This window comes from Podarcis erhardii (assembly GCF_964252035.2).
Source record: "Podarcis erhardii genome assembly, chromosome: 4".
NCBI classification, from domain to species: domain Eukaryota; kingdom Metazoa; phylum Chordata; class Lepidosauria; order Squamata; family Lacertidae; genus Podarcis; species Podarcis erhardii.
The window spans coordinates 1,512,186-1,526,363 of NC_138508.1; the positions used below are offsets into that span (position 1 = coordinate 1,512,186).

At 46.3% G+C, this 14,178-nt stretch overlaps 2 protein-coding genes across 4 annotated transcripts in view; both read left to right on the forward strand.

Annotated features, from left to right (window-relative positions):
• Positions 1 to 14,178, forward strand: part of LOC309340999 (uncharacterized protein) — a 99,587-nt gene that overhangs the window by 64,180 nt on the left and 21,229 nt on the right. The window lies entirely within an intron of this gene.
• Positions 1 to 14,178, forward strand: part of LOC309340967 (uncharacterized protein) — an 80,973-nt gene that overhangs the window by 64,094 nt on the left and 2,701 nt on the right. The window contains exons 2-5 of one of the 3 annotated variants that reach the window (XM_081860303.1): positions 8,872 to 9,364; positions 9,564 to 9,645; positions 9,937 to 10,019; positions 10,138 to 10,264. In XM_081860303.1, the coding sequence (XP_081716429.1) occupies positions 8,963 to 9,364; positions 9,564 to 9,645; positions 9,937 to 10,019; positions 10,138 to 10,264 (694 nt within the window). In that variant the 5' untranslated portion in view covers positions 8,872 to 8,962. Of the gene's footprint in view, positions 1 to 8,313; positions 9,365 to 9,563; positions 9,646 to 9,936; positions 10,020 to 10,137; positions 10,265 to 14,178 lie in introns of those variants that run through there. The other 2 variants (XM_081860304.1, XM_081860305.1) reach the window with 2 other exon arrangements.

Sequence of the window (14,178 nt, forward strand, 5' to 3'; positions counted from 1 at the left end):
TGTGCACTTCCCTCCATTTAGCAACAGAGTTCCCCAGCTCAGCAATGTGTACTGGGGTCAAGCCGGCATCATCAACATTGTCTTTTACTTCAGTTCATAAAATTTATACACCGCTTGATTTTAAAAGCAGCAACCACCACAAAAAAAAGATCAAAACCAGAACAGAGTCCTTAAGAATGGAACAGAGGTTGGCTGGCACATGGTGCATCGGGAGGAAGGAGGGCGAGTGCCTTGCATGAGTGCTAATCTTTCCACTAGCATAATTTAGTTGAATTACCACCCACTACTGTTTTATGAGGGACGCGGGTGGCGCTGTGGGTTAAACCACAGAGCCTAGGACTTGCAGTTCGAATCCCCGTGACGGGGTGAGCTCCCGTTGCTCAGTACCTGCTCCTGCTAATCTAGCAGTTCAAAAGCACGTCAAAGTACAAGTAGATAAATAGGTACCACTCTGGCAGGAAGGTAAACGGCATTTCCGTGCGCTGCTCTGGTTCGCCAGAAGTGGCTTAGTCATGCTGGCCACATGACCCAGAAGCTGTACGCCGGCTCCCTTGGCCAGTAAAGCGAGATGAGCGCCGCAACCCTAGAGTCGTCCACAACTGGACCTAATGGTCAGGGGTCCCTTTACCTTTACTGTTTTATGAGAAGCCAAGTTTCCCTGCCTACAGAGAACCAGTTGGTTCCAAAAAGTAGAGGGGCAAAAAGAGAGGCAGTCCAGACCCCCCTGAATGGCAGGTGCATAAAAGGGAGAGTTGGCCAACGGGGCCAGTGAGGAGAAGAGTTCGAAACCTGTGGAAGAAGAGCAGCCCAGCCACTCTCCCTGCCCTCTGCACAGACCCCTCTGACCTGGCTCGCCCTGGCCCACATCTGCACAAAGGTGTAAGGAATGAGTGAATGAATCTTTATTTGTGTCAGTCATCAGCCATAGCAATAAAACAATATGATTTACAAAGAATATAGATTTTTGAAGTCCATTATATAAAATACATTTTAGGATTTTGGATTAATAGTCAAATAGTGGATCTTATTCTAATTGCCCTGGCTAAAAACCTTGCAACCTTTGCTGTCACCTGCTCATCTGGATCTGCCAAGAGAAAGGACACTGTGACAGTGGTTGGGCAAATCGGAATGGACAATAAAAGAGGGGTGATAACTGTTGGCTATTTGCAGTATGGCAGCGCTGCAGAGAGCTTGCTGGGGAGACCATGCATTAAAAAGGGACTAAAAAATAACTTAAACAAGGTTTTAATAACAAAAACAAAAACTCCATTTACACTAAATACATCAACAACCATGACCCAACCACCTGTTATCATAAAGCAGCAATGCAGCAGCAAGCAAAGGCTCTAGCAGCTCAGGCAGCTGCTTGTGGCTGGAAAGCCAAACAGGAAGTTTGTGACTGTTGCCATGGGAACAAAGGGGCAGTCCATTCTGTACTGAGCACCGGATGTTAGCTCAGTGTGTGTGTGTCATATGACCCGTACTGGAAGTACATGGGTGGAGTTTATTCTTACTGCTGTGGAGTGCAGACATGTTTCTCTGTACTGATGTAAGGGACAGAAATAAAAGATGTAAATAGATTTCTGTCTGCTTCTTTCCCCTCCCTGGGGGACACCAAAGGGGAGAGAGGATGAACGGTGTGTTCCTCTCACACATCTGAGAAGAATCGCCGAGACCTCGGCTGCTTATCAGCAGAGTGGAGCAGCGGGGAGGTCGCCAAGGAATATCTGCTGGTGCCTGGAAGACTGGCACATCCCTCTGACCGAGGCAGAATTCCAACAGTGGTAGCAGAGGATGGTTGCTGTTTTCTTCGATCCATGGGAGTCTGCATCAAGGAGTAGCAGAGCTACTGTTTTCATCGCTCCATGGAAGCCTGAAGTGAGAGGCTAATCCCTCTGCAGCCAGAAGCTGACCAGACGAAGCTGAGCCAAAGCAACGGAGCCCAAGGTATGAGATTTCGGGCTTAAAAGAGTGAATGCAGATTGAGTCATTCTCTGCTTCACAGGGAGCAGCGTCTGGGAAAACAGCTCCAAGTTAGAAGAGGCCTGCATTCCAGACATTCTTGTGGTTTCCTGTCCAAGGAAAGGAATGTACTGTTGCTAAGCAACGCTGTACAGTCAGGCTGTGCCTCAGAGAGGCGAAAACAATCTATGTTTTGACTTAGGCTCTCACGAACTGTTGGAAGAAACATTCCAACGCAGCCAGTGTCAGAGCTGCCAGGTGCACAAGAGTGTAAACAAACCAGCTTTTGGATTTTAGAGGCTTGTGTTTGAGAGTTAAAGGCAAAGGACTCAAAATGGATGCAAAGAAGGGAAGTTTGCCTTCTCCATCCCTCCTGACCAATGACAATTATGCATCTTGGTCTATTAAGATGAAGGCCCTGCTGCAGAATCAGAGACTGTTTGGGGTGATTGAGAACCCCATCCCTGCAGCACCAACACGTGCTTGGGAGTCACAGGATGTGAAGGCCAGAACGGCTATAATTCTGTGTGTGTCAGACTCGCAGCTTATCCATATACAAAATTTAGAGCACGTGAAAGAAGTTTGGGACACGCTGAGAAGGACACATCAGAGAGATGCAGGTTCTTCAGCGTTGCTGTATTTTGAGAAGCTGACCAACCTGAGGCTTGCGCCTGATGGAGATGTTCAAGCGCACCTGACGGAAATGAAATTTCTGCGTCAACAGATGGTGGAACGTAATTTCCATCTGCAAGAGGAAGTGTTTTGCTTCATGGTGATAAACAGCCTGAATCGGACTTACAAAACCGTTGCCAGTCAGCTGGGGTCTCTCCCAGCGAACGATCTCACTTCGGAGAGGGTCTATGCGGTTGTTCTTTGTGAACATGACAGACTTGCTGCACTGGAAGTCAAGGACAGGGGGAGACAAGAACGGAGTTCTAACGCCCCCACTGCTGTTGCTACTGGAGAAAATGCTGTAGCTTTAAACGTTGTCCGATGTTACAATTGTGGACAAACTGGGCATCTTCAGCGGAGCTGCAAGAAGCCACGTCAGAACAAAGGAGCCAAGGCGAGCTCCACAAAGTCTGAGGCGTCAGGCAAAGGTCATACCATCCCAAAGGCAAAGACTGCGAAAGCTTTGATGTCGCTAAAAGCCACACCAGAAGCGGGGAATTTCTTTGTCATCGATACTGGAGCCACAGTTCACATGACAGGACACAGAGGACTATTTTCTACGTTTAAGAAGCAAAGCTTCACTGTGCAACAAGCCAACGGTCAAGAGGTGGAAGCCACCGGAATTGGGACTGTGTATCTTGAAAGTCTGAACTTGACTATAAGCAATGTTTATTTGGTTCCAGAGTTGAAGTATAATCTGCTCAGCGCTTCGCAGATCGCCAAGAAGGGACTAAAACTGTTCTATGATGATGAGAACTGCGAGATCTACAAAGATGGAGAGCTGTATCTTTCTGCCAAAGAGAAAGATGGACTGTATTTGTTGACTTTTGATCAAAGTGATTACATGGAATGTAATTCTTGTGATTCTAACATGATTTCTTTTGCAGGTCTGACCAAGGAGAACGCCAAGAAGGTCACCTCGAGGGTCAACAGGGCATTTCAGCGGGTGTACGCTGATGTAATTGGTCCTTTAGCACCTTCTAGAGGCAATGCAAAGTATTACCTAATATGTGTTGATTCATTCACAGGTTTTGTCTGGATTTATCTTTTGGAGAGACCAAAAGACGCCTTAGAAAGTTTTAAAAAGTTTTGTGACAAGGTTAAAAATATGCATGATGCTGACATAGATTGTCTTTGCACAGATGAGAAGCCAATTTTTCTTTTACGGGATTTCCAGAGGTTCCTGAAGAAGAAAGGGATAAGACACAAAATTGCTAGTTCCGAAGAAGCTTGGAAGAGATGTGTCTGTGTTAGGGTGAACAAAGAATTGCAAAAGGGAATGCATGCGCAACTGCTTAGTTCACATCTGCCACATGAATACTGGGCTGAGTCGCTAATGTCGTATTGTTATACGTGGTTGAGAAAGTTTTCAAAAGAATTGGGAAGTTCTCCTTTTGAGAAACTGTTCCACAGAAAACCTTCTGTTGCCCATTTCAAGGTTTTTGGGTCTCATGTGAGAACAGAAGCTCCAGGTGGAGTAAAGAATGCCAGAGGCATTTTTGTGGGTTATGAAAAGGGTCTCTACAGAGTAATTTTGTCTGAATCCGGTCAGGTGATTCTCACAAAATTTCTAGAGAGTGCCCCTGAACAGGAGAGAGTGATTGTTCACACATTTCCCACTGGTGATGATTCTGATTCTGATGATGATGATGAGTTTGACCGTATTGAGTTCAGTAGTACTGATGATGACAGCGATAGCTCAGACAGCTCAGTTGTCACAGTCATTGAGAGGAAATCTCACATAATGACTAGACCCTCAGAAGAGGAGGATGAACCACTGATTAAGCTTAGTACTGGTTCTCTAGAGAGTTCAGAGGCTGAACCAGAAAGCAAAGAAGAGCAGCACCTCTTACGTAGGTCTGAGAGAGCAACGAAGAGTGTACCACCCAAGAGGTATTCACAAGAGTTTGCTAACCTAGCTATTGCATGTGTTGCTGTTGTAAACGACCAAGGTCAAATTGAAGCTGTGTCTGAGTCAGAGACAAAGGCACAACAGAGAGTTGTCAACCAAGGTAATGCAGAAGCACTCATTCCTTGGAAGCCACACAACCAGAGAGGTACATTGGTAAAACCAGTGGCGGGTAGTTCCAAGGGTGGAACTGAAACAACAGGGGAATGTTATAAGTATAACAACTGTTTGTTTTCTTCTCTGGATGACGCTTTGCTTGCAGCACGCATTGATACTTTAGGGGGAGTATGTTATCATAAAGCAGCAATGCAGCAGCAAGCAAAGGCTCTAGCAGCTCAGGCAGCTGCTTGTGGCTGGAAAGCCAAACAGGAAGTTTGTGACTGTTGCCATGGGAACAAAGGGGCAGTCCATTCTGTACTGAGCACCGGATGTTAGCTCAGTGTGTGTGTCATATGACCCGTACTGGAAGTACATGGGTGGAGTTTATTCTTACTGCTGTGGAGTGCAGACATGTTTCTCTGTACTGATGTAAGGGACAGAAATAAAAGATGTAAATAGATTTCTGTCTGCTTCTTTCCCCTCCCTGGGGGACACCAAAGGGGAGAGAGGATGAACGGTGTGTTCCTCTCACACATCTGAGAAGAATCGCCGAGACCTCGGCTGCTTATCAGCAGAGTGGAGCAGCGGGGAGGTCGCCAAGGAATATCTGCTGGTGCCTGGAAGACTGGCACATCCCTCTGACCGAGGCAGAATTCCAACACCACCAACCCGTCCCCCAGGGTAATGGGAGAGCTCGGTGCTGCTCCTTATATACTAGACCCAGTTGCTGACACACCTTAATCAATGCAACTCAGCAGCACCTGCTATGTTTCACAGCTGTAAAGCTGGGTCTCGTTATTTTGCTCTGGCCCTTGCTCTGGCCCCTTAAAGACATACACATCGGGTGGAACAATGATGAACCTTTACATTTAAAGAAACCATTCAACAATAACCTGATTCCTCTTTATAAAAAGTGCAAGCCAAAAAGACATGCGCCAGCAGTTTGGTACTGCCATCTCCATGGGGCCATAAGCATTTTCTGTGTGGAATCTGCGGGAATCGTCCCTCAAGTCCAGCCAAAGTCAATCTTGCAAAAGTACAGAGGTGCCTCGCAAGACGAAATTGATCCGTTCCGTGAGTCTCTTCGTCTAGCGTTTTTTTCGTCTTGCAAGCCCATTGACAGCTTAGCGGATTAGCGCTATTAGCGGTTTAGCGGCTTTTAGCGATCAGCTGATAAGCGGCTCACAGGGGTGACTGAATTTATGGGACTGGCAGAGATGACCGGCAGAATTCGTGACCAGAGGAGAGAGACAGTGGAAGAGGACTGGGAAAAATTTAAAATTTATCTTAAAAACTGTTGTAAAATTTCGGAATGTTAAGATGTCAAGGGATTTGATATAAAGAATTACAGCTGTAAAAATTTAAGATTAAGAAATTTTTTAAAGAGAATTAAATATAAAAATGGATGAAGGATTGCTAAAAAATTTTAAAACAAGGATGCAGTGAAGGGGAGGCATGGGGAAGTCGTGTTATGTTTGTTTGTTTTTTGTTTGTGTTGTAAAATTAATAAAAATTATTTTTTTTAAAAAAAAAAAGATAAGCGGCTCACAGGGAGCGGATCACAGACCAACCCAGAGCAAAAATAAAATGAGCATCTCTGGGATTGTGCAATGCAGGAGAGAAAAGGCAGAGAGGACTGAGCAGGGTGGACTCGGCTTGGCAAGGGTTAAAGGGAACCGAGCTGCATTCCTAGAGAGGACAGGAAGTAAGGGGGGGCCAGGTCCTCCAGAGGAAAAGCCCCTCCCTCCCCTTCCTGCAAGCGGGGGGGGGGGGGCAGGGTTGCTTTCTGCTATTGCAAAGGCTGCATTGCTCTCTCCCAAGGGGATCTGGTGAGTCTCTTCCTCCTCCCCCCCCCCAGAGGGTGCAGTGGGGAGAAGGGGGGGGTCCCTGGGCTGCAGGAGAGGGTGGATCGTGGGGGGGGGGGAGCCCCAGGGAGCAGGGGGTCCTGCCAGGGAGGGGCGAGGTTTGCAACTACAGTACTCTATATTCTGCATTTGTATAAAGAGGCTGCTTACTCCTTTGGGAAGGGCAATCCTCTCCTGGGATCTGGTGAGTCTCCTCTCCCCCCCCCCCGAGGGTGCAGTGGGGAGAAGGGGGGCGTCCCTGGGCTGCAGCAGGGGAGGGTGGCTCATGGGGGGGGGAGCCCCAGGGAGCAGGGGGTCCTGCCAGGGAGGGGCGAGGTTTGCAACTACAGTACTCTATATTCTGCATTTGTATAAAGACGCTGCTTACGCCTTTGGGAAGGGCAATCCTCTCCTGGGATCTGGTGAGTCTCTTCCTCCCCCCCCCCCCGAGGGTGCAGTGGGGAGAAGGGGGGGGGGTCCCAGGGATGCAGCAGGGGAAGATGCCTGGGGGGCCCTGATCTGCTCATGCACAGAAAAGCAGAGACTTCAGTGAGGGAGGGGCGAGGTCACACGAAGTCTGCAACTACAGTACTGTATGTTCTGCATTTGTATAAATGTGCTGCTTGCTCCTTTGAGGAGGTGTCTGTGGGTCAGGGGGAAAGGGGCACGCAAATAAACCCCCTTCAGATTTAGGAATCAGCCACGTGTGTTAGCATAGGCTGCAGCCAGACAGAAAGGTTTGGACAATAGATAAAAGAAATGGAAAGCAACAACTTATGCAAGAAATCAATAAATCCTTTTGGAAGATGGAGGTGCCGAGTTGAACTGTGGAACTCCCTCCCACAGGAGCCGGGGGGGGGCACCAACCCGGGTGGCTTGAAAGAGGATGGGGCCAGTTCATGGAGGAGGAGGAGAGGGCGGTGGGGGCTCCTGAATCCCCCAGGAGGAGAGCTTGGCTCTTGTGCTCCAGTCCTGCAGGGGAGCAAGGCAGGAGAGGCACCAGGCTGCCCTGTGGTCAGAGGAGACTGGACGCAAGAGGGACCCTCTGGCCTCATCCTGGCTGGCACACTTGCGCCCATTCGGACATGCAAGCCCCCAGAGGATCTTTGGAGACTGAACAGAAAGCCCTGCTGAGAATCAGGGAAGGTCTCACCATCTAAGGCAGGAGAGGACCTGCTGGGAAGGAGCAAACCTGGGCTGGGGGTGAAAGAGGCAGCCCCCCCCCTGCCCACTGCTGAGAGTGGTTGGGAGACCCTCTCTCTCCATCCCGTCCCCCCGATTCAGCTCCCTTTCCTAGAGATCTCTGGGGGTGGGTGTCTCCCAGCAACTCTCAGCATCCTTAGCCAAGTACAGTTCCAGGCTTTTTGGAGGAAGCCAGTACTCTTGGAAGTGGCCTGATCCTGAAGATGCAGCGCCGGTTGGGTCCCGGGTGTGTTTGTTGTCTTTTTATTCTCTTTCTGGAATAACTTTCTGCTGGGGTTTTGTATATCACAAAAAATAATACAACGTATTTGCAGCAAGATCTGCAACATATGTTTCACTACTAGTAGTCTGTGTATAGCTTCTTAGTTCGTGAGTTAGTTTAAACCAAAACAGAAAAAGGGGAAATTAAAAAAAATAATTGTCCAGCAGCACCTTAGAGACCAACTAAGTTTGTTCTTGTTATACAGTAAGCTTTCGTGTGCATGCACACTTCTTCAGATACAGGCCTGTGTGTATCTGAAGAAGTGTGCATGCACGCGAAAGCTTGTACCAAGGTGCTACTGGACAATTTTATTTATTTTTTTATATATGTCGACTGCGTCAGACCAACACGGCTACCTGCCTGAATCTGGGAAAAGGGTAAACAGGACATTCAGCACCCCACAGTCAAACACATAGTCAAGAGCCCTTGTGGATGTGCTTGGGGTAAATAGGAGTAATAGTCATTTCTCCTCTTAAGTGGCGAATGAAACAGGATAACATGCTCGTCTGTTGAAGAACCTGGGAGAATGCAAATAGAATGCAATGATTTTTGTTTGAATTCAAATTTAGATCAACCAGATTGTGCCAAATGATAATGGGGAGGGAGTGTGTGTGTGTGTGTGTGTGTGTGTGTCTTCTTGGGCCTTTATTCTCCCCCCACATGAGCCTTAAGGGAACATGTTGGATCCAGGAGTATCCCAAGATTACTAAGAAAAAGGGACCCCACCCCAGTAACCCCCCTCTCCCGTCTCCAGTTGCCTGCAGATTTGTCATGGTAATTTCCTGGGCAGAGTCAGGGCTGTGGTACAGTCCGACCTACACTGGTTACTAGCAAGTCCCATACAAACTTGCTCAGGGAACCATTTTTCTTCTCCTTATTGTGCATCAGCATTATAACAGAACAACGTATTTGCTTTGTAGGATTTGCTAGCACCTCTCATTAGCACAGGCAGAACTTGGCAGAAGACCAAAGGGTTCCTTCTGATCTCTCAGAGGCTCCCTCAGAGCACAGATGGATGAGCGAGACACAGCTGGCCCTGGAGCAGGAAGAGGCCATGCCAACCAAACTGGGAGCAGAGGGGGATTCTGGGAAAACTCTGTACTGAAAATCCTGGGTGAGGAGGACACCCTCCGCTCAGAGGTGCAGAGCCAGCAGTTGAGGCAGTTCTGCTGCCAGGAGGCCAAAGGACCTCGAGAGGCTTGCAGCCAACTCTACCACCTTGACCGTCAGTGGCTGAAGCCAGAAAGGCACACGAAAGCTGAGATGCTGGACCTGGTGATCTTGGAGCAGTTCCTGGCTGTCCTTCCCCCGGAGATGGAGAGCTGGGTGAGGGACTGCGGAGCCGAGACCAGTTCCCAGGCGGTGGCCCTGGCCGAAGGTTTCCTCCTGAGTCAGGCAGAGGAGAGAAAGCAGGTGAGAAGAGACTTCCCTCTGGGTACTCCCAAGGGGCTCCAAACAGGACAAAGAACATCCCATAATGCTTTATTGATGGCCCATCCTTTTTGTGGGAAGGCATCCATGGAATGAGATCTAGCACCCTTAACATTTGTCATTCTCTTTCTAACATTTCTTACCATTCACTTACTGTTTTGAATCCTTGTTGTTCTTTCAGGGAAAGGATCATTTTGCAGAAATGGACCTGGATTCCTGTGAGGCAGAGAGGCCTCCGTTGGACACCAGAGAGAGGCCACTGGGTAAGGAGGAAGGTGGCTTTTCTCCATTTGTTCTCGTTCTGTTGGTTTCCCAACTAATCTGTGGGTTCTTTTCATCTTGTGTTCTTTTGGGGCGGGGGGCTGTTGGGAACAAGGGTCCAGAGGAAGGGAGAAGTACTTTTGCACAACTAACATATGAAATGGGCACAAACGTCCAACTGCACTCAGCAGGAAAGGCTTTCTGAAAGGCCCATCTGTAGTTAGAGATGCCCTATTTCACCTGTGAGAGAAGCGGGCACTCCTGGCATCCTGATTACATTTTTTCTCTTACAGATGACACAATGATACTGGCTAGATCTCTTCATTCATCCTTTCATGATGGCAGAATGGAAGCAGTGGATGTGGATCCAGATCAGGTCAGGGGAAGCTGCCTTGTGGGGACAGAGGCCAAGAGGTGAAACAATGTCATAGCTCAATGAGTGGTGGTGAACAACACTGTTGTCTCAGAGGAGGACATTTCCCTTTTTCTTTCAGGGTCCAGTGTGCTTTGAAGATGTTGTTGTTCGTTTCACGGATGAGGAGTGGGCGTTGCTGGATCCTGTCCAGAGAGCTCTGCATAAAGAAGTCATGGAGGAGAATCGTCGGATCGTGGCCTCTCTTGGTAAGGCTCCTTGTGGGATCATAATATCTGTTTTTAAATTCAAAACAGCTCTCTGTGACGAACCTCATATATTTTCTTAAAATTCAACAGGGCCCCCTTAAATCACCTGCGATTACAATATTCCCACAATAAACCTTGAACTGTGAATTATTCTTTTCACCGTGAATGTTCTTTGTCTAGTTGCAGCTACTTAAACACTTATCAGACTGGTCTGAATTGCCCAGCCAATTTTAAATGTAAACCTATGAGTTGTTAGGGAAGTTGTAGTAGCTCCTGTCAGGTTTTCTGTTTTTGTTTTTGCTCCTGTCAGTCTTTGGTTGACCAAAGAGAAGATGCCATGATGTAGCCAAAGAAAATCCATTCAAGAGAAGAGCCAGGCTTATTGAATCACAGGTTCATCTAAGGATATCAGTTGAGACTTCCAGTTTGGCAATAGGGCATGTGCCCAGTTCTTAGGAACTGACTTGGATCACCCCAAAGGGTCGGGGGAAAGTGAGAAGGGGACCCCCCAAAAGCTCAAGAGGGTTTCTTGAGTCCCGAAAGTGTCCAGCAATGGTGGGAAGTAATGTTTATCAATTGACAGCATTTGCAGATGACCTTGTAATTATTGTGGAAGACCCTAGGGATGGTATTGGCAACCTAAGACCCACAGGGGTTGTTTAACCTTTCCACGAGCCACCCTGGAACTGAGCCACCCACTTGGCGAGTCCCCACATGCTGTGGTAAAGTGGCGCAGGGACGTGCTTCCGTGGAACCGGAAATCGCATTTGCACCTGCGGAGGGATCTCCGTTGGATTGAACTGCCCAGGCAAGGTAAACCTTGCTGACCCCTGCCCTAGGGTTAGTACACCGAGGGTCTTAAATTAGATTTATGAGTTTGCGCAAATCGCAGGTTTCAAATTGAACAAGGGTAAAATGAATATGTTGGTGAAAAATATGTTGGAACAAATAAAAATGAATTAAACCAATTATGGAACTGACAATAAATAAAAAGGTCAAATATTTAGGAGTTTCATTAACAAAATCTATAAATCTCTTTAAGGATAACTATACAACTACCTAGAGACGTGGATGGCGCTGTGGGTAAAACCTCAGTGCCTAGGACTTGCCAATCGTATGGTCGGCGGTTCGAATCCCCGCAGCGGGGTGAGCTCCCGTCGTTCGGTCCCAGCTCCTGCCCACCTAGCAGTTCGAAAGCACCCCTAAGTGCAAGTAGATAAATAGGGACCGCTGTATAGCGGGAAGGTAAATGGCGTTTCCATGCGCTGCACTGGTGCTGGCTCGCCAGAGCAGCTTTGTCACGCTGGCCACGTGACCCGGAAGTGTCTTTGGACAGCGCTGGCTCTCGGCCTCTTAAGCAAGATGAGCACACAACCCCAGAGTCTGTCACGAGTGGCCCGTTCGGGCGGGGGTACCTTTACCTTTACCTTTATACAACTACCTAGAGAGAAATAAAGACAAACTTAAGAGTTTTGGGGAATGATATCTGTGATAAAAATGAATGTAGTGCCTAGAATTTTATTTTTATTCCAAACAATTTCAGAAAGATATTTCAAAATTTATCTGGGAAGGGGAGAAGCCAAGAATGAAATGTAAGATGTTAATAGATTCCAAAGACAGAGGTGGCTTCTCCCTACCAGGTTTAAAGTTGTATTATGAGGCGTCCAGTCTTTGCTGGCTACAGGAGTGGAATATTTTTTAAAAACCAACCCCAGATCTTTTAGCTATGGAAGGACATGATGATAGATTTGGTTGGCATGCATATCTATTGTATGAGAAAGTGAAGGTACACAGAGGATTCCTGAAACATGTGGTAAGAAAGTCAATAAATGAGTTATGGGATATATATAAAACTTTTTTAGAAGAGAAAACGCCGTGGTGGATCTCCCTGCTAGAAGTGATATCATGAAGAAACTAAATATGAGAAAGAATTGGGTAACATATAGGGAGTTATTAATGGAAGTGGAACAGCAACTACAATTTAAAAAGTTTGAAGATATAAGAGACCTCCTAACAGATTGGTAACAGTATCACCAGTTAAATGAAGTTTTTTAAAATAGATAAGAGAAAGGGTTTTGCAAATGAAATATTGAGGTTTGAGAAGGAATTGTTGGAAAACAACGTAAAACTACTTTCACAAATTTTCCAAAAATAATAATAATTTAATGCCATTTTGCTGAATAAAAAAATCCTCTTAATACTGCCTTACTGGTGTCCCAAACTATTTTGATGTCCATTCCTTTATTTAGGTTGAGTTCAAAAAATTATTTTAGCGTCAGTTTGGCCTTTTGCAGGATCTTATCATCGATTAATAGATTCTCATTTAGTCTCCATCTCATTGGTCGTTTTCCCTCTTTCTTTAACCAAACTGAGACTGCATTATGATCCAAAATAGTTTTAGGTTTTATTTCAGCTTTTCTAACTCTCAATGTTAATTCCTTAGTTATCCAAATGGCATTTATCCTTCCCGCTGAGTTATTGGGTCTGAAATATGGGTATATTCTCTTTTAGTTGGGTGTTTTGTTCTCCATGCATTGTAAATGTTTATAGTTTCTGTCATTCAAAAGAAGAGAAGTAGTTTTGATTGTTTGTTTTCTGTTTTTCTCTTTGTTCTATCCAATTCTGGGACAGGCACTCCATTTAAATCACCTAGGAGAATTATCTTTTCTCCCACATATTCTGCTGTTGTTTCCTCAAGTAATTGGTGAAATTCACTTTTTTAAAATTTGGGGCGTAGATACCAATAATTACGAATTTTTCTCCTTGGGCCAAAATCTTGATAATGACTATCCTTCCTTCTGGATCTTTATATAACAGCATGAGCTGTGGTTTAGCATAAATCACTATGCCCCCTTTTTTGTTTTTTATCTGAGGAAACAAATTCTAGACCTAGTTTCTTATTAAAGAGAACTCTCCTGTGCTTCTGTATGACATGAGGTTCTTGCAAACTGTAATGGTTATATGGGGTTGCTCGTGCGTAAGTTGCCGCCACTCCTGGCTAGGTAGCCTGGTTAAACCCTTTCTGTCTGGACAGCCCTTCACTTCGTGGCTGTTCAGTCGCTAGCAGAATCCGTCAGTGGGCGTTTCTTAAATCTCTTCCAGCAAAGAAGCTATTTGACGCCAAGTCTACGCCTACTTTCCCTGCGTGGAAGTCTTCTGCGCAGGGTGGGTGTGGGCAGTGGAGGACCTGTGCTCTCCCCGCTGGTCTCCAGCGAAGAGTCCTGGAGCCCCCTCTCAGATTCCCCCATCCGCCCCCCTTTATCCCTGGTGTTACGCTGATTTCCTTCCCCAGCCGATGAGTTCCCTCTCTCCCTGCTTGGCCCTTCTCCGGCATCGCTTGGGAGCCCTGCCTCCACTTCTGGCTCCGATGTCAGTTCCCTGACACAAACATATCAAATCTAGTTTTTGCTTATTTAAAGCATGCTCCATCTTAATTCTTTTTGCCTTGTCATTTAGTCCATTCACGTTCCATATTAGAATTTTTAAATCCATTGGGAGCTCGAAGGCTGTTCATCCAGAGGCAAGCAGCAGCCATCCGGAAGTCCCATAACTCCATGTAAATTAGCAAAAATGTATGGAACAGGTTTTAACATTTGCTAGAAATGTAAAGAGAAAGAAGGCAACTTTTATCATATGTAGTGGAATTGTAAAATAATGAAAGAGTTCTGGGAAAGTAAATAATGAACTAAAAAACAGTTTAAAATGGCATTTGTTAAAAACCCAGAATCTTTATTATTAGGAATTATAGGTGCAGAAAAACCGAAGGTGCAGAAAAAACATTTTATGTATGCAATGAAAGCCATGTGAATGATTGTGGCCCAGAGATGGTAATATGATAAGGTCCCTACAAGAGAGGAATGACAAACTAAATGGATGGACTATGCTGAGATACAAGAATGACTGGGAAAATCTGA